This window comes from Pteropus medius, unplaced genomic scaffold, assembly GCF_902729225.1.
Source record: "Pteropus medius unplaced genomic scaffold, Ma_sr-lr_union100, whole genome shotgun sequence".
NCBI lineage: Eukaryota > Metazoa > Chordata > Mammalia > Chiroptera > Pteropodidae > Pteropus > Pteropus medius.
In genome coordinates, this window is record NW_024351648.1 from 4,912,928 (window position 1) to 4,939,807 (window position 26,880).

The 26,880-nt window shown below is 54.4% G+C and overlaps 1 protein-coding gene and 1 long non-coding RNA gene across 2 annotated transcripts in view; one reads left to right on the top strand and one right to left on the bottom strand.

The window, feature by feature from the left end:
- Positions 1 to 9,351: 9,351 nt before the first annotated feature.
- Positions 9,352 to 26,880, bottom strand: part of CHSY1 (chondroitin sulfate synthase 1) — a 55,456-nt gene continuing 37,927 nt past the window's right edge. The window contains exon 3 of the mRNA XM_039844123.1: positions 9,352 to 12,252. Within this exon, the coding sequence (XP_039700057.1) occupies positions 10,660 to 12,252 (1,593 nt within the window). The 3' untranslated portion in view covers positions 9,352 to 10,659. The remainder of the gene's footprint in view (positions 12,253 to 26,880) is intronic.
- LOC120587356 (uncharacterized) lies at positions 15,187 to 17,655 on the top strand. The gene is made up of 2 exons (XR_005648943.1): positions 15,187 to 15,431; positions 16,128 to 17,655. It is a non-coding gene; the product is annotated as an uncharacterized LOC120587356 (long non-coding RNA).

Below are 26,880 nucleotides of genomic sequence, written 5' to 3' on the forward strand. Positions count from 1 at the left end.
GGTCCGCGCGGGGACACACGAGCCTGGCCAGCACGGCCGGGGGCAGACACCGCTTCAGGCGACAGGGAGCCAGGAAAGGCGCTGCAGCAGGACGGTGCGGGGCGCAGGGGCGAGGTCGGGTGGCACTGTGCGGAGGGAGATTCTAGAGCCATCTCGCCCCTACGACTGAGAGGCACAGGGAGCCAGGCACGAGGGGTACAGGGCGCCCGCTCTCCAGAGAGGCGGCGGACAGAAGCTCGGGCTGTCAAGGCCATTTCCAGCCGAGCCAGCAGTTCCCGCTCAAAGGAAGGGGACCCCACACTCCCTCCAGCCTGGTGGGTTTTCCCAGACCCACCCTGGCCGGGGTTGGGGGCGGGGGCGGGGTGGCTGGTGACGGGCCCATCGGCAGACACAGAAAGCACAGCCTCTTCCACTGGAGACCGGCTGGCGTCTCTGGGGCCCGGCCGGGGACGGAATCCGAGCTTCGGAGCGACCCGCAGGCACAAAGGCACCTGTGCTGTGCCGGCCGAGCCCCGTTGCAGGTAACGAGAAATCCTCCCTGGGAACGGCAAGGCTCCGCTGTGACCCTCCGGCCACAGATGCCCGCTTGTCGCTCACGGGGACAAGCCCGGCGGGGAGGTGATCCCAAGCCCGGCCTCTCACGGCCACTTCCGCGGCCACCGAGCCCGTCCCTGACCGGAGACACGGCAGCGGCGGTGGGAGGGCGGCCGGCGGGTGTCCCCGCTCCGAGGCCCGGCCTTTGCCAGGTGACATCAAAAGCCGAGCTTCTCACGGGGCCCTTCTCCGCTCTCCCGATGCTTTCAAAGGCTCGACGCCATCTGCGCCCAGGATAACAAAGAGACGGGAGCCCCACACCGCAGGGACCGGCCCCCTTCTTCCCTCCCAGGCTGCCCAGCCAGGTGGCAGCTGGATTCCTACAGAGGAGGGGGACAGGGCAGGGCACACGGGGCGCAGATGGGTTTTCTGTGAGGTCTTGGATCCTGTGGCCAGCAAAGCGAGTCCTCGGAAGAAGATTTTCAGAAGGTCGCTGTCCGTGCCCTTGGTGCGGGGGCCGGGCTCCCCGAGGGTCTCCGCCTCAAGGCCCTTCCCGGCACGGCAAGTCGTCAGAGACGCCACGCTTCACCTTGCCATTTTCCCTCCACTGCACCCGCTTTTTGGGTAAGAACACCCCTGCAACGAGGTGAACCGGGACCTCCCCAAATTCACATGTTGGAGTCCCGAGCCCCAAGACCTCAGAATGGGACCTGATCTGGAGTCAGGGTCACCGCACATGCAATGAGGTCACACTGGAGTAGGGCAGCCCGTCCTCCAGGGAGACCGACGTCCTTACGAAAGTGGAACATCGGACGCAGACACGCACGGGGGGCGGCAATGTGACGACATAGGGGCAGGACATCGATAAGCCACGGGGAGGCCTGGGGCGGATCCTCCCTCACGGCTCTCGGGAGGCGCCGGTGCTGGCCACCCTGACCCTGGACTTCTGGCCTCTGGACCCAGGAGGCGACCCATTCCTGTCGGTTAAGTCCCTGGTGTGGCAGCCAGACCAGCAGCAGACGGTGACGAGAAACCCCTAGCCAGGAGCTAGGACCTACGAGGCTGACAGGGAAAGGGGCCTGAGGTGGGGCGAGGGGACGCGACAGAACGTGGCCTGAGCTGCCTCTGGAAGCTCCACCGAGAGGGTGACGTTGCCACAGAATCTCGAGTTTGCCCAGGGCGAGAGGAGGCAGCATTCCCGGCCCAGATGTCACCTGGGCCTACGCCCAGAGTCTTAACAGGGATTTCCTGTGTCCTCGTGGGCAGGGGCTGTGGACGTGGGCACAGGGGTCCCCGAGCGCCGAGGAGGCTGGGAAGCCCGGGCCAAGCGGAGTCACAGAACAGCAGGGCCGGGACACTGGGCCGGACCCAGGGTGACATCTGAGCAGAAGAGCCCAGGTAAGGTCTGTCTGTTTTAGGAAGCAGAGTCTGGTGGCTGAGACAAGGCTGGGCTGGGGGGAGCAGGAAATGGGCGGGACCCGCCCTTTACACCCGGCTTTGTGGGGGGATGTGGGGTGGAAGGAGGGGCCGCCCTGGTGACCGTATCCGGCAGGGATCATGAGATTTGGTGACTCACCGGATATGGGTCTGGAAGGAGTTCTGAGCACCTGAGCATCTCCCCGTCTCTCCAGGTGGGGAGATGGCGTGGGCGCCCCCGGGGCTGAGACAGGGAGAGGAGAAAGAGGTTCTCGAATTCTCTCATCCGTCTTGCGAGGTCGTCAAAACTGCCCCTGTTTAGAGGGGGAAGCTGGGCTCTGGCGCAGGTAACTCGTCAGAGGTCACAGGGTGGCCAGCGGATTGTCACAGCGCCTGGCCCGTCATCTGGGGAGCTGATCCAAACCAGTGCAAAGCAGCGCTGTGCTCCTAAGTCCAACTCAAAAAAAGGTAAAAATAAAAAAGGCTGATTCGAAGCATTCGCCGTTTCTTGGGGTGTAGATCCCAATTACGGGCATCCAGCATGATGTCACTGGGAAGAACTGTGCACAACTGATTGTTGTGAGCCAGGGCCACCGGCCTCGGCCACCACCGACTCAGACCCAGTCTGCCTGGGACTGAGACCCTCTCCGTCCACAGGGACAAACCGATCACCTCACAAAGAACCCAGTTCTTCATTCTCATCACCCCGAACTCTCACGGGTGGACAGGACCAGCCACAGCCTGGTGCAGCCACTGGGCTACAACTAACAGCACCGGTGACTCATCGTCCCTCGTCGTCCCTCGTCGTCCCCAAACCCCTGGCCCTGCCATCTCGGGATGCCCAGTCTAGTGACTTCTTCCGAAGCCACATTCAAGTGGCAAATGTCACGCAGAGGATCGTCTTGCCGAGGGCGCATGGGGACCCCCAGCGCTCTGCCGTGTGGTTCTCACGCTCACTTAGGCAGCACCCCACGTCCGCGGATGGGGTACTCGCTCACCCTCAGAACCTGGTGGACATTTCTTGTCACCGGTGGGAGTTCTGGAGTCATAGTCTGAAAACGAGAGCACTTTGCGCAGCATCTGTCGCCACTACGTCCCCTCGTTAATTTAAGACAATGGCACGAAAGTCCACGTGAGTCACGTTTTCTCCTAAATCTTGTGGCTTGTAGATATTTTCCTTCTGATCTGGGGCTGACTGCTGCGGGGCGGACGAAAGTCCAGCACAGAACCAGGAATTAGGGCGAGCGGGCCCCCGCTGACCGTGTGCCTCTGTGGGTGCGGAGGGGACAGGCTTTGGGGTGAAATGGGGCAATTCTGTGATAAACTCAGCTCCCGACGTGAGGGGGCAGCTGGCTGCTGCTATAGGAACTCTGAGAGCGTGGGCAGTGTCAGGTCCTCAGCCGGGGGGCGAAGGTGGTGACCCGGCACTGAAGGGCATGAGCTAACTGGGGGGGTCCCCAATGTGGTGGGCAGGGAGAGCCAAGCATCTCCCAGCTGGGGAGACCTGGCCTTGGGACCCAGGTCCCCGGCAGGCACGGCAGCCACGGCTGCCCAGCGACTCCCTGAAGATCCACAGGACGCTGGCTCGGGCCGGACAGGGCTCTCCCATGCCACCAAGCTGGCGGGACGGCAACGTCACGTCCTCCTGAGGACGTGGCCCGGCCAGGCACTGCGCTGACAAGCTACCTCGGAGAAGCCAGGAAGGCACGTCGTTCTGATTTTAAAGAAGGCCCCTGAGTCACAATCCCAGGTGCTCGTGACCCCGCCAGTGCGCTGAGACTCTGGCCCCAGGGATAGTCGAGACGGTCACACCAGGACCAGCGGCTGTCCCTCAGCCCGAGCCCCTCTCAGAGCTCTGCAGCCCACTGAGGCCCGGCGGGGGTCCCCCCCACGAGATGCCCCACGTGTCCCCTTCATCGCCTCCTCCTACGATAAAGCTGGGGCTCCGTGACTTGAAGCGAAAGGACATATATCCAAACCAGTTTCACCAGAGGCTAACGGATGTGACAAGAGTTCCGTTCCCACAGCGTCTCGTCACTGTGACAAAGTGACACCAAACGAAATGACGTTATTTGAAGATCTGCTATACAAGTGTCATTCAGAGTCCCCAGACCCCGGGCTATAAACGGGCCCAGAGCTGAACATGACCTTCGAACCAACTCATGTGCTTTACTTCCAAGTAGCATGGAAGTCAAATAATAAACTACGATTAATATATATTTTATATACAATATTATCTATAAAGTAAATGGTTCGAAGCTTACCTAGAACACAGGTAAGTAGCCGGCAGTTTCATCTTCGAATAAAATGAGATTAACGTTTTTGAATGAATCAAACGAAACGAATCCGCATCCGTGTTCAGATATACACGTTTCCAACCAGAAAACGCAGAGGGTCCCCGGTGCCCCTGGCCCAGCCCCCTCGCTGCCTCGTGAAATCTAGAAAGAGCCGGTCTGCTCCCGAGCCGGCCACTTCCGTTTCTCGTCCCTGCCCTTCGGTCCCCTGGGACGAATGTCTGTGGCAGCCATCTGTCTGGAACTTGCCTGTCCTCACCCCCTGAGTCATCGATAAATCTGTCTGCCTTTTTTTTTTTTTTTCTCACTTTGTAATGACTCGAGTTTTGCAACAACGGAGTTGGGTTTGTGAAACCGCCATCCTCCTGGGATGATGCAACCGAGCTCCGGGGGACAGTCTTCCTGCGGTGCTACTTGAAGGTCAGTGAGCTGTTCGGGTTTGGTTTTAAAGAGCTTTACTGGAATTGCTAACAGGACAAAACGTCAACGCTGACCAAGTTAAATACCAAACGACTTACTGTAACATCAGAAGCAGCCAAACCCCGAAGTCCCTCAGCCCTAGACGTGGATAATGCAGTTCTGAAAATTATCTGATGATCCACGTACGTGAAAAGGACTAGGCAGAAGATGCTCGCTGTGGTCTTCGAGCATCGAGACAACAGGACGCTCGAGATGGTCCACGAAAGGGAGCTTCTCTGCTCTGACAACGTCGAAGGGTGAAGAAAGGCCGTTTTAAGGTGCAGGGGTCGGGGAGGGGTGGAGAACGGAGCGAGATAGATGCCGAATCGTGTGGACACGTTACATCACACTAAAACGCGTTCCAGAAACCCCATCGGGAGTTTGCCAGCGTGGGAACGGGGTGCCGCGGGCCTTTCCTCGTCTGCTTCTCAATGTACGTGCTTTTTTTGTCTGGCAATGAACTGTCACATCCAATGGAAGAAACAGACTTCACTTACGAATCCGAGCGCTTCCTTCACGGCCCGGACGCGATCCACTCGCACGTGCGTTTTTAGAAACAGTTCACGTCCAGCGTTGAGGGCATTTTGAGCATCGGAATGAGATTCTCCCCCTCAGTAATGTCACAGGAAGTAACCTGAATTCGGAATGAATGGATTTGGAGGTGACTCCTGAGGTTCGGCCAGAAGCGTTTTGTTTTCTCCAATGGGGATGCGAGTGTGGAGCCTGACATCGGGGGATGAGGGGTGGCAGATGAGCAAGCGGAAAGGGAAGGTGGCAGCCGGAGGCATCACCCACCGGCTCCCGGTGACCGACGGCTGAACGGGGAGATGCTCGTTACGCATGTGTCAACCTACTTCCTTTAAGCAGGTCCCAGAGGTCGCCTCTTCGCGCTATTAAATGAGTCGATCAATCTCTTCTTCTGTTTTCCCGTTAGAAATCAGTCAGGCCTAACTAATCATCCTTACCATTTTAAAGGGAACATTGCTGGAAGCTTCTTTAAAGGACAAAATTTTGTTTTTGACGCTGGCACTTAAGAAACGAGACCCTCGTAACTGGAAGACAATTAACGGGAAATTAAATGCGTTAAAAATATCTGATGACCATAAGCCTTTCAGTGGTTTGGCTGCGCTGATGACAAGCCAAGCCCCTAATCTGGTTGGCCCTATGGTTTCCAGTTGAAAATTTTTCTACCCATCCTCTCTTCCACACACACCTTTGCAAAAAATAAAAAAAAATAAAAATAAACAAACAAAAAAAACCCCTGAGGCATAGCAAAACTAACCCGGGCAGCTCTTTCCTTCTGCTGAAAGTCATCCGTGAGTTGTAATAATTTGACCCATTGTACTGTAACATCTACACGTTCGCTGCGTTTATAACAAGTTAGACTAAGCAGATTTGGTGCGAGTGGCCTTTTCTCTTAAGTGGAACAGAAGGGGACATCCTTCGAGGGCTTGGAAGCGCAGGACAGCCCTGTGCAGCCATCGAGGCAGGCAGATCCCCCGCTGGGCCCTGTCGCTGGGGCACATAAGTGCCTTTGCAGCTGAGATTACAGCAATTCATACGCAGTGACGCAGCCTAATCCCCCAGGGTGGGAGGCAGCGCCAGTGCCCGAAGGCTGGGCCCCTGGTGACAAGACCGCACGGGGAGACCCTGGAAGTCTAGGGCCAGGCGGAGCCCCTTAGCCGCCGGCAAACTGCAGGGGCAGGCAGTCCCTCGGGCGTGTCACCTTCCTGGAGGACTGGCCTTAAAAGGCACGAGACCTGACATCAGGAGACACCTCTGAAAACCCACCGTCTTCCTTAACCACATGTGTCCTTAGGAGGCGGGGTGCGGGGACCTTGGCTTGCCGGCACAGACGTGTTATCCGTGGACACAGCGGTGAAGGGAAGTGGTTGCAGGGACACACGCACCTCCAGGGGACCCTTCGGGAGCACAGGACCGAGGCACGACATGCCTGTCGCTTAGCTCAGCCACACACCCCGAGGAACGGTGTGCAGGAACGGAGCACAGCAAGCCTGCTAGGGGCGGAGGCGGGTGCGGGTCGTGTCCCCTGCATTGGCCGTCTGCATGGCAGGGAGAGCGTTTGAGGCTCGAGGCTTCGTGCAGCAGGCTGTGGCCGGGGCCGGGGCAGGAAGGAGGCGCAGACAGACTTCCCGCGGCCAGCAAGACCCCGATGGGCCGGACTGTCCCTGATGACCAGGGAGAGGCCGGTGTCCGAGGGGCTGGGCCGCGTCTGTGTCCTGGACTCGGCGGGGCCCAGTGGCAGGCCCGCAGCGCCCAGCCTCCCTCTGCACTCAGCACTTGGTGACAGGAAGCCCACCTCTCACCGCCAGCCCCTGACGACTTTGCAGCCAAGAAAGACCATCACGCGACCTATAGTTGTGTGAGCCGTGGCCCTGTCCCCAGATAAGACAGTCCTGGAATGCTATGGTCCCCGTGCACGCTGTCGTCCTGTGCTGGCCCCGAGTGACAGTGCTGGACGTGGCCCCGCCGCCCGCCCGCGGTGGGCACAGATCAGAGCCACGTCTGCCACCTGCGCCCACAATGCTCCGAAGCCCGCCCAGGCCCGCCCCGCCCTGCACGCTGTCACACTTCCGTCCCGCAGCCAGAGGCTGGCACAGGCCCCGCGCCCCAGCCAGCACGGGGCTTCCTCTCATCTGCGTGTCTTTAGAAACGCGGGCCACGTTTGTCTACACACAGTTCGCAGCCGCGCCCGCAGGACCCGCAAGCCTCACCACGGGAGCCACGGGCTCGGCGGGGGGTGGGGTGGGGTGGGGTGGGGGAGGGGGGGCGGGAAGGAGGAAGAAAGTTCCATCTCACGCCTTGTGCCTTGTGAGCCCCTTTCCGCGCCCCCACCATCCTCACGGATCATTCCTAAGTTTTAAATACTGTGAACGGAAGTTATCTGGTTTGTGGGGTTACAGACCATTCCAATTTCTTAATACTTTTCCGTATTTAAAATGAAGCAATACGTGCTTAGAAAAAGGACAAAGTGCCCACGGAAACACAGAGATATGACTGGAGAGCATCCTGACTTTAAGGGGAAAAGCCATTACTTCCAGATGACGGGTGTGGGGGCCCGGGTCACAGCGCACGTGGCGGTGAGGGCTAGGGGACAGGCCGGGCAGAGGTCCTTCCATGGGGAGGAGCATATGGGTGGACAGGGAGACCCGCCCTCGGGGAGAGGGGCGTCCACTGCGGGGGACAGGATCACACGACCACGGAATTCAGGCCTGGGACAGCGCCGGGGCGGGCGGGGGAGTGTCAGCGGCTCCTGGAGGGCCCCAGAGGCCGGGGCAGGACAGAGACTGATGTCCCCACACTGTCAGAGCCCAGTCTGGCTGCAGGAGGCTCCTGAGGTGGGGACCTCGACAGTCCCTCTCTGAGAGGAGGGCACTGGAGCTGCTGGCTTTGAGGGGTGCTTCAGGAGGGGGGGCCCGGCAGCTGGACCTGGGGTGGCCGGGAAGAGAGTGAAGCTGGGGGCCGGTGGGCAGAGGGCGCAGGCGTGGCACCACCGGGGTGACGGGTGACAGCGTTGCTGGAGGCTGAACCTCGATGGAGGGAGGGCGGCCCGTCCCTGAGCGTTGACGCTGACATCAGAGCGACAGCCTCGAGCGAACGTGGGGGAGGGAAGGAAATGGTGACGTAGGAGTGTCACCGAGGAGCTGGGTGGACGTTCAAGCTCGATACGGCCATCGCTCACCCTGTCCCGAACCCTTGCAGTTCGCTTTTATGACAGAATTTACGTGACTTTGTCACTGAGACGGACACTGTGCTCTTCCTTACGGAACGAGAACGCCCGTGCTTCCTCCCCAGGACAACTGAACGCCCCCGCGAAGCGAGCGGCAGTCAGGCTTTGGAGAATGGCGGTCCCTACGGTGAGCGTAATGTCATCACGTACCGGTCTCGACCGCCTCACGCGGTAAACACCAGTCCCGGGGGGTGCGATTCACACCCACAAAGCTTGCTGCCCTGGTGTCAAAGATCTCAGGTTACACAGCGACTGCACACCATTTATCCTGCAGCTGGACCCCCCCTCAAACCTGGACAACGTCCGTGACACAGCATCACGTGGGCACTCGTTAAATGCAGAGTCTAACAGGCTGGGGGTCCGCTATGGGCCAGGAAGGTACATTTGTTCCAAGGGGCCTCATGGGGCTTGGGCCTGGTTTGAAGACCCTCATTCTAGAGCACGAGTCCCCAACCCCCGGGGCCGCCACCCAGTACCGGTCCATGGCCTGTCAGGAACCGGGCCACGCAGCAGGAGGTGAGCGGCGGGTGAGCGAGCGAGCGAGTGAAGCTTCATCCGCATCTGCAGCCGCTCCCCAGAGCTAGCGTCACCGCCTCAGCTCCGCCTCAGCTCCTCAGGCGTTAGATGCTCCTAGGAGCACAGGTCCCCGGTGCCGCAAAGGTTAGGGACCGCAGATTCAGCAAGCCAAAGAGGAGCAAACAAGGACAAGATCGTGGCAGGAACAGAGAGGCATGTGAAGGTTAGTTTCACTTTACTCCCGTACTGCAGTGCACATGAACAGTCCCCTCAAATAACTTGAAAACCTTCATGAATCCGTGTTTAAGTTTTTTTACTCTCCGAATGTAATACGATTCTTCAGCTAAAACAGGAGCAATGGGACAGAATGGTTCTGAAACGTACAATGGAAAAATACTGTTCACTGGTTTATTTTTCCAAATGAGCGACAGGCTATTTACAAACAAGCAGATCTCCAATGACGTATATTAAAATGGCAAGTCCGTGACTGTTCGAAGTCTATATGATAAAGAAATTTATTAAGGCACATTTGATCCGTGAGTTTCAAACAAACTTTCTGGTGTAATGACAGATTCATTTCACTTTTGTCCCCAAAACAAGTGAGCACCAAAATTGTCAAAGAACACTTAATATTTAGTAAAACAGTAAGGAATGTGAAATTAAGGAGGGGGGAAGCGTTTTCGAAAAGAAATCTTTGGAGATCATTTTACCACAAATAAAACACACTAAACGTACTCCCGATACACATAAATACTAGGAACTAACAGGTAAGGTACTTGAGAAATGGCTGTGCTCTAAACAATGAATATTAAATAAATTAAAGGTATTTCAGATGCGAACGGTAATTAAAGAATGAAATGGCCCACGCAGCATGGACAGGATGACGTGAACAGAAGCAGGTGCGTTTCTTCCCGATGCTTTCATGAGGGTGGGTTTGGTTTTGTCTGTCTCAGCTTGCGTATGTTAGATTTATTACCTAATCTTCCTTGCCATTCTATGTGTGAATACTGTACCCTTTAATGAACCGGGTCAGGAAGAGAGAAAGTACCAAATCCTTGGAATCGAATGCCAGGTCCATTCGGGCCACACGAATTCCAAGAGCGGCCGCGTGATCTCACTGCGTCTCCTCACTCCCTGGGCTTTGAAAAACCCGCGGGACCACAGTGAGCACAAGAACGCTCTGGAAAACTCCCTCGAGGACGATACAGCTGTTACCACATTTCCTTAGTTTACGACTGGAACACAGAACGTCTTTAAAAAAAAAAAAAAAAATCCTCGAAAAAAGACAAAAGGTAGAAACTGTGCAACGTTAATGGTTACAATGAAACATTTGCCAGTTACAGTGTTTTGTTACGATAATACTTTGCAGGAACCGTCACGTTTTCTGCCACGGGACTGTAACAAAGGGGTCTGAAAAGAAAATGTAAGGACAACAAAAAGAAGTTTCGTTCCTTAGGTACGTTTCAAGTCACAAGTAAGCAGGTCCGCTACATAACGTTCAGCAAGAAGATGTGTTCGAAGGCAAACATGATCACATTTTGTTCAAAAAAACTCAATCTTCAAGGAGTCCTGTGTAAGAAAATCACGTGTAAAATATATCCTCGGAGGGACTTCGAAACCTGATCGTACAAAAAATTTTGGAAAAATAAATTAGATAATTAAAAACGTCTTTTCCAGCAGGGCTGGACATCAGGCTGTCCTCACCGAGCCATTATTATTGCTGCTTTTACTGTAACTCGGGTCGTTTTTTTCCAGCCACATTTCAGCCAACTGCTGCGTAGACCCATAGGTGGACGCTTTGGACCCCAAGCACATTTTGTACTGTTTGGGGTCCAGGTTGGGGTCGCAGAAGACAGGGTGGTGGACGTGAACGACCCCCACCTCCTGGCTCCTGAAAGTCTTCAAACCCGCCTGCACGACCTTGTTGAAGAGGTCCACGTCCTCGAGCCCCCAGCCCTGGATGGACACGTCGAAGCCGCCGACCCGGACCAGGTCGCCCTTGTAAATGCAAGTGATGCCGAAGCCATAGTTCCTCCAGAAGCCGGTTTTCTGAGTGAAGGCAAAATGGTTGTCGCTGGGAACGTTCCCGCTATAAACAATCTTTGGATCGTACTGGCTGAAGATGATTGGAAAATAAATTTGCTGGCCCAGAACGGCGTTCGCTCGGCAGCGCTGCAGGAACTCGGCGGTGAACACGAGGTCGACGTCGCAGAAGAACAGCAGGGACTCGTTACTGAACTGGGACGAGCCCACTTCCAGGGCCAGCGCCCTGGAGAACTCGCCGGACACCGGCAGAACCTGCATGTCGGCCTTGGGGTACTTGGCGCGGTAGTCCCGCATGAGCTCCACCTGCTTGGCCTTGTCGGGGTTCGAGTCGGAATTGAAAAGCAGGACGACGAGCTTGACGTTCTGACTGGGGATGAGACACGTCTTCTCGAAGTGGCCCATGAACCTCACGAACATGTCGAAACGCCCCGACAGAGGGATCAGTATGTTGATCTTCGTTTCTTTGGGTTCTCTGTGCTCGTTCTTCGAGCCGGGCAGCTGGAAGGGGACCAGCTTCTTCAGGGAGTTGGACAGGAAGGACAGGGACCCGGACTCCTGGTTGATCCTGTCGGCCAGGTCCTGCGCGTCCAGCTCCTCGTGCTCCACGAACTGGGTCCTGCTGAAGCTCTGCTGCAGGTAGGCGTGCCTCCGCACGGGCACCGTCACCTTCTTGCCCTTGTGCTTCTTGTAGAGCAGCAGCAGGTCCAGGATGTACTCGGCCCCGTACATGGGGTTCACGCGCCGGTAGCCGTACTGCACCTCCTTGAAGTCGATGACGCGGCCCCGGGCCTTGGCGTTGGCGTTGATCATCTCCATGACCTGCATGACGATGTCGTCCAGGGCCTCCCTCTGCGCCGAGTCCAGGCCCCGCCGCGGGGGCTGCCCGTCGGCGGCCGAGTACAGGTGCTTGCCCGTCAGAAACTCCCACTCCAGGACCTCCTCCCGCTGGCGGGGCTGGAAGCGCGTGAAGGAGGGCGGGACCCCCAGCTGCAGGTCCTCCTTCTGCACCTCCGTCCCGCTGTACCTGCCCATGAGCACGAGCTCCCGGTGCAGCTGCACGGTGCGGTGCCGCAGGGCCGCTATCCTGCGGCTGAGCACGTAGCTGTGCAGCCGGTACTGATAGGGGGGGTTCTTGTTGGGGTGCAGCGTGATGGCTCGGTGGATCTTGCTGTTGTGCAGGTCTCTGATGTACCCCTTTTTGTTCTGTTCGTAATTCTCATAGAAAAGCTGCTGCATCTGAGAAGGAAAGAAAAAGAGACGGCTATTTTAGTGCCGCGTGACCGAGGGTCCCTCCGCGTTTGCGTTTGTTTACGTTCTTGCACGCGTTTAACCGAATCCGAACGTGAGGAATCTTTCTGCGTGAGCCGCACGGCCCGCCGAAGGCGGTCCCGTGACAGCTGAAGAGCTGACAGAGACGCTGCAGGGCACGTGACGGCCTCCGCGGCCACAGGCGGCCAGGACGAGGTCACGAGGCCACTGCAAGTGCGCGCTCTGAAAGCCCCCGAAACATCGGCTCGTCCCTGAGTCACAGGTGTCCCTCGTGCGGGCCGGCAGGACGGGATCGCCTCGCTTGGCCCCAGGTCACTGGTACCAGCAGGGCCCGTGTGTGGGGGGATGATGATGTCACCGAACGGCAGGCAGAGGGGCTTCGCCACCCCACCCAGCCCCCGCTCTGTCCCGTGACGAGGGTTTGGGGGGACACGAGTCTGAGGTCCCTTGGCCAAAACAGAGCCTGCTCCATCCCGTTACCAGTGAGTGTGCGTAATCCACTTTGCCCCCTGCGGCAGCCATGACCGGGGCGCGCTCTCGCAGGCAGCCGTCTGCAAAGCCGGGGCGGGTCCTCACCCGACCCTACCCGGCTGACACCCCGGCTCGACCCTCCAGCCTCCGACACCGCGAGAAACGAAGCGCTGTTTAGCTGCCCAGTCGGTGGCGCCTCCGTCCCAGCGGCCCGGACACAGGCAGAGCCCGCGGCGCGTCGGAAGGAAGCGCGGACGCGCCCCGGCTCCGGCCCGGACGCTCCAGGGGCTCAACAGCTCGCGGACGAGTTAACGATAAGTGGCCGAGTCCCCGAGCACAGCCGAGAGTCAAGAAACCGCTGGATGTCTCACCGTGAGGACAGACACACCGCCAGACCCTGGCTAACTACGTCCAGGGACACAGCTGGGTCATAGTTTTAAATGTAAAAATCGGCAGCACATTTTGAAAAACTGTATGTGCCTTTCTAGACAAAGACCGTAGCTGTCCTTTGTTTTTCGGTCCCTGGAAGACCAAATGTGTAAGTACACGTTTTCTTCTCGGCCATCACCCCACGTTCTCAGCCAACACCCCGCGTTCTCAGCCCTGCCCCCCCCCACCACTGGACGGCGGCTCCGAGGCGGGGGAGGGAGGGCTGTCCCTCACGAAGGCCTGGCCTCCAGGGCGTGACGGACCGCACGGGCCATGTCCCCACACGTCCTCAGGGACAGACCCTCAGAATGTCTCCGTCGCTGTGTGTGGCCGCGCCTGGCTCGGCGGTGGAGCCCAGCAAGCTCTGCCCGAGACCCTGAGCGTGCGCCGAAGGCCGCAGCGCGGAGACCAGGACGGCACCGACCGGCCCGCGGGAGCCCACGGCCCGGGGGAGCGCGGCCCCGACTCTGCTGACCCGCGCTCTGCCCTCGCGCCGAGTGCTGGCTGAAAGCGGTGCTGCGTTTGGTATTTTTAATGGAGAAGAAGAAACCTGTCGCAAGACAAAAGCGATCGAGTGAGTGTGTGGAGGGGGAAGCGCTTATTTTATTAAAAAGCCAAGTCTACGCTTCCGCCCGGCGTCATCCCCAAGGGTTCACTCAGAACACTAACTAATACTGCCACAAAATAATGTTTAGATAAAGCAGCCATCCACCTGACAGACTGCGTGGAAGACACACTGGCTACGACCTTAAGGAAAATCTCAGTCGATGCCAGTGAAACATCTCCGCTTCGAAGGGCAAACGCGGACAGGTGAGCAGACAGGTGAGTGACAGGTGAGGAAGTGCACGTCCATGGCCGGGCGTCAGCGGGGGTCCCACGACCCTGTCCAGATCGGTCACTCTGCACAGCCGGCAGACCCTGCTCCTTCCACGCAAAGCCTCGCGGTGGCTGGGGAGCCACCATCTCCTCCTCGGGGTGGTGGCACAGGCCAGGAAGAAGGGACACGCAGATTTCCGAGAAATGCTTTTTGGACAGAAATGTGTCTTCCGAATCACTTTGAAAGAATGGGGAATGTGGAGTATAATTTAAGGCATAAATTTTTGTAGCTTTTATTATTTATTTGGGTGCCTGGTTAATAACATTAAGACAATGGGGTAACACTGTTTCTCTCTCTGACTTACTTCGCTCAGCATAATACTCGCCAGGGCCATCCTTGCTGTTGCAAATGGCAATACTGTACCTTTTTATGGCTGAATAATATTCCACTGTATACCTTAACCAACTCTACCCCACTGTCTAGCGTCTATCGAAAGATGCTTAGGTTGTTCCCGTATCTTGGCTACTGTAAATAATGCCGCGATGCACATAGGGGAGCAGATATCTACGAAGAAGTGTTTTCGAGATTTTAGGGCTGATGTTCAGAAGAGGGATGGCTGGGTCCCCTAGCAGGTCTACTCTTCATTTTGTGAGGAATTTCTGTGTTCATCAGTGGCCGCGCTGATTTACAATCCCACCGACGGTGCACAGGGCTTCCCTATTCTCCACATCCTCGCCAACGCTGGCTATCGAAGCAAAAATTTCAAGGAGATATTAAGTCCGGGTTATGGGAGAATGATCCAGAAATCTCCGATTCCTGACATGGCGGCAGGAGGGGAATGATGGAGAAGCGACAGCTGGGTGTCTGGCACCTGAGCTAGGACTCGGGCGCCCACCTCGAGGGCAGCCCCCGCCTGGCTGCGAGTACACGACACCCCAACAGACGTCATCTGGCCCTTTCGCACTGCCATCCCAAGTCACGCCAAGTCACTCGGCGCTTGTGGATCTCGTTTCTGCCCCTGCGGTATTTCGGGCGTCTGCATTTGGTTTTAGAATCTCTTGTAAATCTCTCTTCGAATTATCTTTCTTTCTTTGCTTTTACCTTGACTAATTTCTAGCTTCTCTGCTGTTGCACGTTTTCCTTTCAGGATGCCTGGCTGCATCTGAGGAGGCATCTGCTGAATGAGATGGAACGGAACCCTTCTGCTCTTAGGCTCTCTAATGAGAGCTGGGTCGCGAAGCTGACCGGCCACGTGCTCCGCCCACGTGCTCCGCCCACCGTCCCTCGCTCCCACGCGTCACAGCTCATCCGCCGCTCGCTACGATTCCCCATTAAGCAGATGAGATTTCATTTCTGAACTCCGGGCAATTTCCTGGATGCGACGGGCATGAAGTCCCCAGTCCTGAAGAAGTATAACCACGTGACTAAAGTAAGTTCTGAGCAATTTTCTGGTAAGAGAACTAACAGTTCTCTGAAAGAAAGTTTAGAATATAACGATTTTTAAAAATCAAGGTTAAGAGATAAAACTACAGAGACATTTACTGCCTTTATGCTGATAGCGAGTTGCTAAGAGCCCTGGGCCAGTCACCTGATGTCGGGTCTCACGTTTTCTTGAGATGAGATGATTGTGTGATGCGAGCGGCTCCTTCAAGGTGAAGAACACTCGGCTCTCCAATGCTCGTTTTAGGACCAGTCACAGAGAACTCTAAAGTCACGACCTGATGTTCTTCTACCCGTCCATCCTGACGTGGCCAAACGTGTCACACGAGAATGTTGACAAGATTCTACCTTCTCTGAATCAAAATGCGCTTTGAGCATTAAAGGGTAACACCACAACCCAAAGAACTGTTTCCATCCTGTAAAAACAAACCTCTAACTCCCCTGTAAATTAAAAGTTTAAAGACTCGGAACAGTTCATTTTAATAACTCCAAGGGTAAGAAATATGTAACGTTTTGTTATCAAAATATTTTGAGTAGTACTACATTTAGAATTCGGGATTTTATTATGATAAGGCATTTCGGTGATCTATAATTTGGCACGTTGTTTGGAGGAGTATTATAAAATGGAAAGTTAAAATTCTGCAGAAGAAAAATAAACGCATGTGGGTTATTTAATAAACACAAGGTTATTCCTCACTCAGAACACAGTGGAGAAGCTTTTTTAAGCTGCATACGGTGCCACCGATGGCTTCACTCAGCGTCCCGTGTGCATAAAACAGCCCTTCGTCTTTGTTCTAAAAAGCGCCCCCATAACCCTGGACTCCGGCAAAGCCTCTCCCTTACTGTGAGAAGTGCCAGGACTCTGAGTCATTCTACGGTAAATCTGAGCGGAGATGACAAACACCAAGGTCACGCTGCTCCCAGGAACTGTGAGCCCAGCTGAGATAGCCATCGGCCACTGCGTCCGACGTCCAGGGAACAACTGCCTCTACGGTCATCACTGGCAGATGTCCTCCTTGTCCTCTGCGGTGAAGGCCACCACCCGCACTGCATCAACTGCTTACAGTAACCTCTCCCACTAAGTGCACATCTGCAGACGCTCGCCGCTCTGCACCAACGGCTGTTTCCAATTCTGGTTCATACAGCGTTTCGATGCATTACAGAGAATTTATCCTCTCGTCCTGAAAACTGGCTCGAAGAAAATACGGGTTGCCTAAATGTCAAGTTAACTGGTGGTCGTTTCGAAATAACCAGATGCACGACTTTTAAAGATTTAAATTAACCATTCTCATATACCTACAGGTGGGGTTTCCAGATAATTTACTGTCTGAAGCAGATCTTGAGAGGAAAAAACAAATCTGTTAATTAGGCCAAGACTGCAGGCATAAACCGGACCTGTCCCCAGCTCCTGGACACATATATGGCTACCCTCCGTGTCCCTATTAAGTCTTTCCTAATTAGTTTTGTGTAGGCTTTGCCAATTTTCATCCAATTAAAGTTCAAGGATTAGCTGCTGGGTATTTTCAAGACTCTATTCAAAAAAGTCAAATTTTTATGGGAATGAAGCTGGGTCTCTAGTGGCAAAAAATGAGAACTGTATGTATGTGTCCTGAGCAGTCACTGTTAAGTTCTGAAATCTAGGTATCTTTTAGAGAAGTCTGACGTGTTTCAAAATCACTGAGACCCAAGCCTGGCGAAGCGGAACGAACACGGCGGCAGTAACTGAACACTCCTGCGAAAGACGACAGCCAGGGCGGTCACGCGAGATCCAGGGTCTGGAGCCCTCGTCTGCAGTCAGAGAACTCATCTAAACCCCCACAGCTCGACTCCTTCCTAGTGTGTGACCTGGCGGAGTCACGGAAGCTTTCCGGAAGCCACCTTCTGTGTTCCCCGTAGGTAAAGAAGCAAAGGCGGCGGCGCTATGAAGGAGGAGCGTGCGCAGAACTCGCTTTAAACGAACAAAGCCTCATGCGAAGACAGCGCCAAATCCCTTCTGAACACTCCCGTCAAAGGCCAGGAAAATTCGGGTCACGTCAAAGAAGGGGTGAGCGTGCACACAAGACGAAGCACGAGGTTGGGTGGCTTTACAGCCCCAGCCCGGGCCTGCTCGCGAGGGACGCCACGAAGGGTCACCCAGGTCACCAAAGCCTCCACTCTGTCCCCTCACAGTGCTTCCCCCTAACTCTGGCCGGTGCGCGACCACGCACCAGCTCCTGGCCTCGACCAAAAAATCTATGTGATAAACTGATTTAAGCTGCAGTCCAGGGGATCGGCGCCCCCCCAAGTAACCCAAAACACAAATAAAACTAAAAACAGAGTTCCGGGGCAAGGCGGGGGAAGGGCGCCAGCTGGGGGGAGCGGGGAGCCGGCCCCGGGGCTCGGCCGGCGCAAACTCGCGCTCCCTCTCCCGCCCGCTAGAGAGTCCGTTCCTGATTTGTTGTTGTAGAACATTATTTTCTAGAAAGACGCTTGATGCGATTTTTACTCACCACGCTGATCAACTAATCTCTCTCTCACACACACACAACCGAAAACACCTAAAGACTCGAGCGGCCGTTCAACGAGGACGGCCTGATGGCTGGAGCTGCTGTCACGTGATGAGGCCCCACGACAGGGAGCCCGGCCCGGGTCCTGGCCACGCAGGTCTCAGCCCGCACGGCGACCACTCCAGAACCCCAAAGGACGAAACGCAGTTTCTCTCGCGCACCGAAGCCGGACCTGTCACCATCTGCCGTGCACACGGTACTGAGTGTTCCTACAGCGGGGACGGGACTCCCAGGACACCCGGTCCCACACAGGGCCCGGCTGGGACCCTCGTAGCAGAGGCCCCACACTGTCCCTGGCCTCACCTTTCCCTACCCTATGGCTTAACAATGGATTGTCCCCTGCTCGGAACATCCCATGCCACAGAGCGTGGCCCTGAGCCTGACGGCGGAGGCCCTCACGCTCCCCGATCACGAGCCTGGCCCAGCGTCCTTTCCAGGCTACCGCCGTCTTTGTCCCTGGGGTGCTACCGCCACCGGAGAACCCCGCTGCCTGAGGGACAGCTCTGTGAAGCACAATGGACCCCGGAACCGTCACGCAGCCCCTGGAATGATGCCCAGACTGTCCCTCAACGCCCTCGGCAGGACTGAGACGGGAAGGTGGGTTCTGACGGTGCCCGCGCTGACGATAAACGCTTATTCCGATGGCCCAGCTCCTGGGGGCGTCTAGTGGCTGAAGACACTGGCCACACGCCCCGGACTCAGCTGCCCTCAGGCTGCAGGCTCACCTCGCCCTGTGGGCGCGTCACCGCCTCACCCAGGAAGGACAAGAACAAGAGGGGACCCTCACTTCCCAGTCATCGCACAAAGGTTTGCGTTCTCAAAGTTTCTTTCACAAAAGATACGAAAAAACTAGACAGGGGAACTGGGAGGGTGGAAGGGAAGGAACTTTTTCGGGGTTGGGGGGCAACTAGAGCTTTAAATGCCATAGTGTTAAATTTCCAAATGAGTGACACAATTAAACATTTCAAAACACAGGCAACTAATGAAGGAGCAAAGTCAATACGATGGAGCAGAGCCCGTTCGACAAATGGCGCGGGAATGACGACAGCCACAGCAGAGAGAAATCGATTCACACGAAGACTTTAAGCCCTTCGAGAAAATTACTCGAGCTGGATCGCCGATCTGAAAGTAAAATACAAAACTATGAAACTCTTAGAAGATAAGAGAAAACCTAGATGGCCTTGGGTGTATGATGACTTTTTAGACAGAACACCATGACAGAGAAAACGGGTAAGCTGCACTTCACTAAAATTAAAACCTCTGCAAAAGATACGGGCAAGAGAACGAGAAGATAAGCCACACGCAGGGAGAAAATATTTGCAAAAGACACATCTGATAAAGGACTGTCACCCAAAATATACAAAGAACTCAACAATCAACAATAAGAAAACCAACCGACCTGATTTAAAAATGGACAAAACACCTCAACAGACGGACACCTCACCAAACATATACAGACGGCGAGTAAGCACAGGAAAAGATGTTCAACATCATCTGTCAGCAGGAAATTGCGAATTAAAACAATGAGGTAACACTGCACACTTATTAAAACAACCAAAATTCAAAATACCGACAACACCAAATGCTGGTTGGCATGCAGAACAACAGAAACGCTCAGGCAATGCTGGAGGGGTGCGGAACAGACCTGCGGCCTTGGGAGACGGTTTCTTACAAACACACTCTCCCACGAGAGGCGGCCACGGCATTCTGTGGTACTGTCCCCCATGAAGCGAAAGCTTTCTGTCTTGCACGTGGATGTGTGTAGCAGCTTTACTCACAATTTGCCCAAACTAGGAAGTAACCTAGAAGAGCAGGTGATAGATAAATCACCTGTCCGTCCAGACAGTGGCCTACTATTCAGCAACAAAAGGAAATGAGCTATTAAGCCACAAACAAACATGAAGAACCTTAAATGCGTATGACTAAGTGAAAGAAGCCAGTCTGAAAAGGATGCACACTGCATGATTCCAACTCCGCGACATTCTAGAAAAGGCAAAACTATGGAGACAGAAAATGGTCAGTGGATGCCAGGGGCAGGGGGTGGGAGGGATGACCAGACAGAACACGAAGGATTTTGGGGACCGTATCTGCATGATACCATCGCGGTGGGTACATGTCATTATACATTTGCCCAAACCCACAGAACGTGCGACACCAACCGTGCCCCTGATGTCGACTACGGATGCTGGGTGATAATGTCGTGTCAGTGAAGGCCCATCCGCCGTCACGAATGGACCACTCTAACGGGGGCGCTGCACACGTGTGGGGATGGGGGACATGGGGACTTTCTGTACCTTCTTTCTGTTCAACTTAGTTGTGAACCTAACACTGCTCTTTAAAAAAGTTTATTCATTTAAAAAATACATAAGCGACTTATTAGAAAAAAAAAAATCTTCAAATTATTTGTTTTTAAAGTGGACTCTAGGGGAAACAGTTCTCTTCTTTCTCTGGCTTTTTATTTATCACCAGTCCGTTCACCCGTTCCTTCCTTCACCCATCCACCCACCGCTCTGGCCAAAACGAACCTCTAAAGGGATACATAAAACACACTAACTTTCAAATTCTTTGTAGAAAGAAGTAGGCGGAAATCAAAAAGTGATTAATAACTCACGATGAGGAAGATCTTTTAGACAGTCATCTAAACTAAAAAGCCCTATATAAAAAGAAATATTTTTTGAGCACTGGAGCTTTCCCCATGAGACACCACGCTGTCCCCCTTACTCTCCCCCCAAAGAGGCACTGATTTTGATCCTCACAACGTCAAAATCCTTTAAGGCGAAGCCTGTCCTCATCCCAGGCACCCAGCCTAATTGCCCAATAAGTACTTGCTGAATAAATGAACAGACGTCGCTTCTGCCGTGATACAGATGAGGACAAAAAGACCTATCACGGGTAACGACATCTAAGTGTCTCCAGCCAGTGTTCAGACGCGACAAGGGAAGAGAAGCAGTGCGCTCAATCCACAGTCCCACCCGCGGCAAGAGAACACGCACTCCGCACACTGAACGCACCTGCCCGGCAGACGCCCCATCTGCACCCCCAAACCCGACCCCGCATACTCCCAGATGGCCTGTCAGGGGCCTAGCCAGCCGACAGGGCGAAGGCAAGACAGGGACCCTGTCAAGCTCTGCGCCCACTGCTCCCTCACCCGGCGAACGCGGTGACGAGGCCTGGGAGAACTGGACTTTAAAATGTGGATAATCGAATGCAAAGGAAGAGTACCCTTAAAAGAGGATGAGCTGGAATCTCAGAAACCGCACTGCCCCCGTCCGCTCCAGCAGACTGAGGCTCCTCGCAAACAGGCGTCATGTCGTCTCTGTGGCCCGGCGTGTAGCAGAGGCTGGCACGCAACAGAGTCCCTTAAGAAACGTGATTCAAACGATAAAATGTTAATAACTGAGAATTTTAGTGAACTAAGCGGATAACCGTCCCACACGTCCAGAAACCTACCCGCCCTGCATAAGCGTTTAACAGAACCCAGCAGTTAAACGGGAGGCTACACGCGGAGTGACAGGCTAACCTCTAACACTTCAGTACTACTTGATTTAAAATAATGCTTATTATATCCAATTTTTGTGACTTTAGCTACGACAAGCATTTCCCACACAGTCGCTCGCTGACTCCTATGAGGTGGCCCTGGAACTTTCCATGCTTGAAAACCCAGGAGGCTCCAGTTCACACGTTTGGCAACTTGCCTCATGGCCCGGCCCAGGTCACTCTGCAGCTGGACCCGGGCGGGCCTCGCTCTGGACAACCAGAGGTGCTCTCCTGGCAGGCTGCGGGGGGCAGGGGGCACCAGCATGGGCCGGGGTGGCAGTCCCGCTCTCCTGGAGCCCACGCTCCAGGGCAGGGACGGGCGGTTTGCAGGGAACAGGTGACATGGGCAGAATCGCAAAGCGACGAGGCACGGGGGCAGCAGCGTCCTTCAGTGCTCGGGTGGGGGAGACGCGGGGGGAGCGAGGCGTCGGGGAGGCGTCGGAGGGCGCCGCAGGCCGAAGGCCAGAGCGTGTGCGGTACTCCTTCTAGAACGTTCATGCCTCCAGCACACACGACTCACGGACTCCGTGCACGGGCCACGCGTGGGAGGGAGGAACAGACAGCAGGGCCACCTCGCCTGGGGCTGTTGTCACGGCAGCGTCCTCCACACCCACCCCCCGTCTGCCCGCGAAGCTCGGCGGCGGGGCCGGCCATGCAGTGCGCACGGGCACGGGCATGTGAGGGCTGCGGCGACATGATCCGTGACAAAGGTTTACGAGGCAGAAAGGACGACCGCACCTTCCTGAGCAAATATGTAAACTCCACGGAACCAACTTGCGGTCAGATAAAGCACGAAAGCGAAGACGACGATGACAGGCCCCTACGTGACGTGGCGCAGCACGAACGTGCCGCACTGGGGTGACGAGAACCTGCGCGAACCTCTGCTTCCTGAGCAAACCCACTCCCTTGGCCCGTTTCCACTGAGCGAGCAGGTGGGGGCACCGAGCCTCAGCCCCGGGGCGGAGAGGGGGGCGCCAGGAGGGGAAGGGCCACCGGGGACAGCGTCGCCGCCTTCGGCACGGATTTCCACACCGCCCCCTCCGCCCACTTCCTTCCTCCTCCTCCGCTCGCTCGGCAGCCTCAGCAGCCGCCAGCCGCCAGCCTTGGCCCGGAGCCCGGCCACGTGGGATCCCAGTGCCGGTCGCCGGCCCTTTAAAGTGGAAGCGACTCAAAAGGGCTGTGCGACCTTCCCCCAGAGCCGCCCGGAGGGACTTTCCGCGTCTGCGGCAGGAAAGCCATGACCGGTTACTGCAGTTACATGATCTTTAAGTTAGAAAAATGGCGGCGGGGGGGGGAAGTCCCTAAATATAAGATCGGGTAACTTCTGTTTTATCATTGACACGTTTACGCGCGGGCCTCGCGTACTCGAGACTGAAAGCGAACGCCGAGAAAATCCGCTCCGTGACGCCGCGTCGCTCACTGCGTCTCCTCCCGCCTCTTTCGACGCCCGACCACGAGCCCACGGAGCGGACACGGCGCCTGGGGCACACTCAGGTGACTTAAAGCGTTTCGAAATGATGCGCTGCCACTACCGTGTCTTAAACGGGAACAGCGGGGTTCGCTCCGCGGCCAGCACCGCGGTCTCGCCATCGGTGTGCCCGGGCATCCCTGTGTCCCGTGTGCTATTCTGCGCCACGGAACGAGATGACCAAGTGCCGGACAGAGCGAGGGAACCGCCTCTAAACGCCCGTGCGGCGGCGTTCAGCCCGCCCACCCAGAACCTTCCACTGCGACGTGGGGGAGCCGCGGCACTGCACCCCACCCGGTAACCTTGCCTCTGTTTCTGAGATCAATCGCAGGCCCCGACTCCGTGTGTGCACGAACCGGCCGGGGTGGGGGTGACAGGGAGGGCCAGGAAGGGTGGAGGTGGGGGTAGCCCCGGTGCCTTCAGAAAGTCAAAGTTCTACTTTTCTATGTACGCTTCTGAAAAGGCCGCTGAAAAAGGTATTCTTTGCCCCGAAGTTTCGAACGGATTCCACAGTACGTGAAATAAAAGGGGTTTTCACGAATGACGCACAGTACACACGGCATGTCGCGAGCCTGTGCGGTAAGGCGTGTGCTTCTCAAAGCGCCACGCTGCAGGACTATTTAAGTCACTTATGATCACAATGTTAACTTTTTTATTATAAAGCAATAAACGTTCGTTACAAAATACGGAAAAGAGAATGAATCACAAACTCATTCTCGCTGACATTTAAAAAATATTCCTTCTAAGGTACATACCCACATAGAAGATGAGAAAAGCCACTCTATTCCGCAAGCTCTGCAGTATTTAGAGACTTCCCAGCACAGCAAGTCCTCACTTAACACCATCGACAGGTTCTGCGCCCTCGAGTGAAACGACATAGAACAAAACCAACTGTCGCCCAGGCCAGTGACATAAGGGAAGGCTAAGTAAGTCCCTAAGGCATCCCGTCGACGTTATCACGAAACGACTTCATTCGCAGATCTGCTATACGTCATACCCGAGTAATAATTCTACTTCTGACCGTCCTTTCTCTCCTGAAATAGTTAACATCGCTAACAGCTAAATTATCAAGCTGTTCTACTACTTATCAATTAGGCCTTTAGCCAAAGAAAAAGACACTAGAATTATAAGCTACAAGAAAAGCAAAAATGTCATAGGCATGTTAATTACAGGCTAATGGTAAAAGAATAAGTCACATGTCCACCGAAGGCTAGAACATAGTCTAATGGGGGGGGGGCGGGGTTGAAGAGAGAATTTCACATAGATTCAAATTCAAGTTACACACGGTCTCGACGTTACTCACTATAAATTACACACGAACATACCGAGCAGATGCACATGTAAAATAAGCGCACTCCTAAGCAACGCGACACTCACAAACCCGGCAAACGCGGACTGTGCGAGCAGGAACGAAGACCGCTTTGTTTCCCAGCCTCTTGGTCAGGCGTTTCCTCGCGGGCCATCCTAACGCTGGGCACAAGTCACACGGCACGGCAAGGGCAGGGGGGAGGCTCAGTACACAAGCCACGTCCGCCGGCAGAAACCGGGAAAACTCAGGTCGGGAGAAACGCGAACTCTAGTCAATCTACCCAGCAATAACCGCTGTTACTATCTCAGGGTCCAATTAACGTCGAAATAATTGAGAAAAGTCACAACACCGTAACATCGCCAAGTGTATCACACACTGAATCCATGGTCGATACTATAAACTATAGAATAATTAGCCCATGGGAGGAAAAAAAGCCATAATTTAAATATGACTGCTCTGGTTTCTTTTCAAATGCACTAGAAATCTAACTGAAATGATGCATGTTTAGTTTTAATTCTTTTAGTCTTTGTTTTACCCTATTCACAAATATGTATCTATGCATCTATGCACGCTCGAGAATCACAAACTTTGCTTTATTTCTTCCCAAAGGTGGCAGTAATCCAATATGAGATTGTCCCGAAATCACTGATAAATCTGACTGCAAGCCCATTAGTTATATTCCTGCTTTAAACATCAGGTTAAGCTTTGATAATGAGGCATTCTCATACTCCCCAAACGCCAGTTTCATCACAAATGCGTCTCCGGTTTCAGTGCTATGGTGGGGTAAAGCTAAAAGCCACATAGCATCAATTTAAAAGGGGACATCCTGCCGGAAACGTCCCATCTGGATGATTTGCTAAATTCCACACTATATTGTGAGAATATTCCCAAATCTTTGTACACAACTATTACACGGAATGATTTTCTAAAAGAGAAAAATGTAGGGGAAGTATCTAAGGACAGCTCAAATTATGGCATTTACATAAAGTTAAATAATAAAATCATCATAAGATAATGACAACATAAAATCAAAACTACAAACGGCATATGCCAATGACCAGTTTTTAACAGGCGATGCTTCCTGCCATTGGAAATGCTTGTGAGAAGCCTATTTCCTATTTGGCTCTCAAATTAGGAGCTTTGTAACCTAAAAGTCAATTGAGTTGCATTGTGTAACTGTATTTCTTAAACGCCTGACCTGCCATGGTTTCCAAAAGTGACATTCGGATGCCATACACTAGCAACCTCAGAAACGAAAATGCGCAGGTGCCCGCTCCGGCGCGGAGGGAGCCCTCTGTCAGCCGTAAACGACAAACCTGCCTACTCCATTAACTGCACGAGCCCAGGGCCGGACCGTGATGTGAGTGCAACTTTGCAGGTGACATCTGACAAAAAGATGCAGTAGCGACTACTGTTTCCTGAGCAGCATTTTACATATTCCTTCAGGTCATCTCATGCCAGCCCTAGGGCTGATTCCCATCTTACAGAGAAAAAGAGCTTTGAGAAACTGACTGAACCGACCGGGTTCAGTAAATAAAGATCTAAACAGCAAATAAAGACCTAAAACACTGGGTCTGTAACTAGGGCAGAGGCTGGTAAGGCGCAGCCCACAGGCCAAAGCGGCCGGCTCGTTCTGTGGGCCCGGGACACGGCCATGCGCGTTTGTTTAGCTGTTGCCTGTGGCTGCCTTCGACGGGACAGGGACCCTGTGGCCCACAGAGCCTTCACGTTTATAGTGCAGTAGCCACCCCGGTGCCACCACTGACTGGATGTAAGCCAGGCACGTGCAGACTCTGTTCCCCGCCACCCAACCCGCCATTCCTGACCAGCTCGGGCTGTGTCTCCCCAACACAAGACACCCCATCGCATCTGGGCAAGTCGTACCTCTGGCTTCCTGCCTTTTCAGTTCTAACGGAACGCCTTTGCACGCATGAAAAAAAGGCATTTCAAAATTGAAACTCTGTACGAATTCTTTAAACATAAACACATTTAATTCAAGCTAAATTAAAAACCTGAACGTAACAACGCCGGAAGCAGAAAACACAGGGCCTCGGCGTCGGCCTGCCTTATGCTTCGTGGTAAACGTTCGTTCTACTTTGGTTTTGAGAAGAAAAGGCAGTTTCGAGAAACTAAAAACAGACCTAGCACTCCCCAAAATAGAACCCTCAAAGACCACGAACAGCAGAGCGCGTTCACTTTATCCGATTCTAACCCGAGTTACAGCGGCCTCAGCAGCTGGATAAGAATGAGTCACAGAAGCTCTCGGAAGCATCGCCCTGAACGTGGGACGAGGAGAAGCGACTCAGCCACACGATTCATTTCACACGACTAACATTCCGTGAACACCCGCCCGAAGCCAGGCATAGCCGGACAGTTCCCTAATATTCCAGGGCATAAAGTAAATAGTTTTTGATTCCACAAACTCATCGCCATTCAGGAGACGATCTAGGTTAAATTAAGACAAAAATGTCACCATGTGTACTCATTTCCTGAGCCAGCATACTTCTAGAATTCTTTTTTTGGTGTTCGTGAGTGTTTTAGTTTCACGGTAAAAGTAAGAGAAGCTCTGACTAAAAAA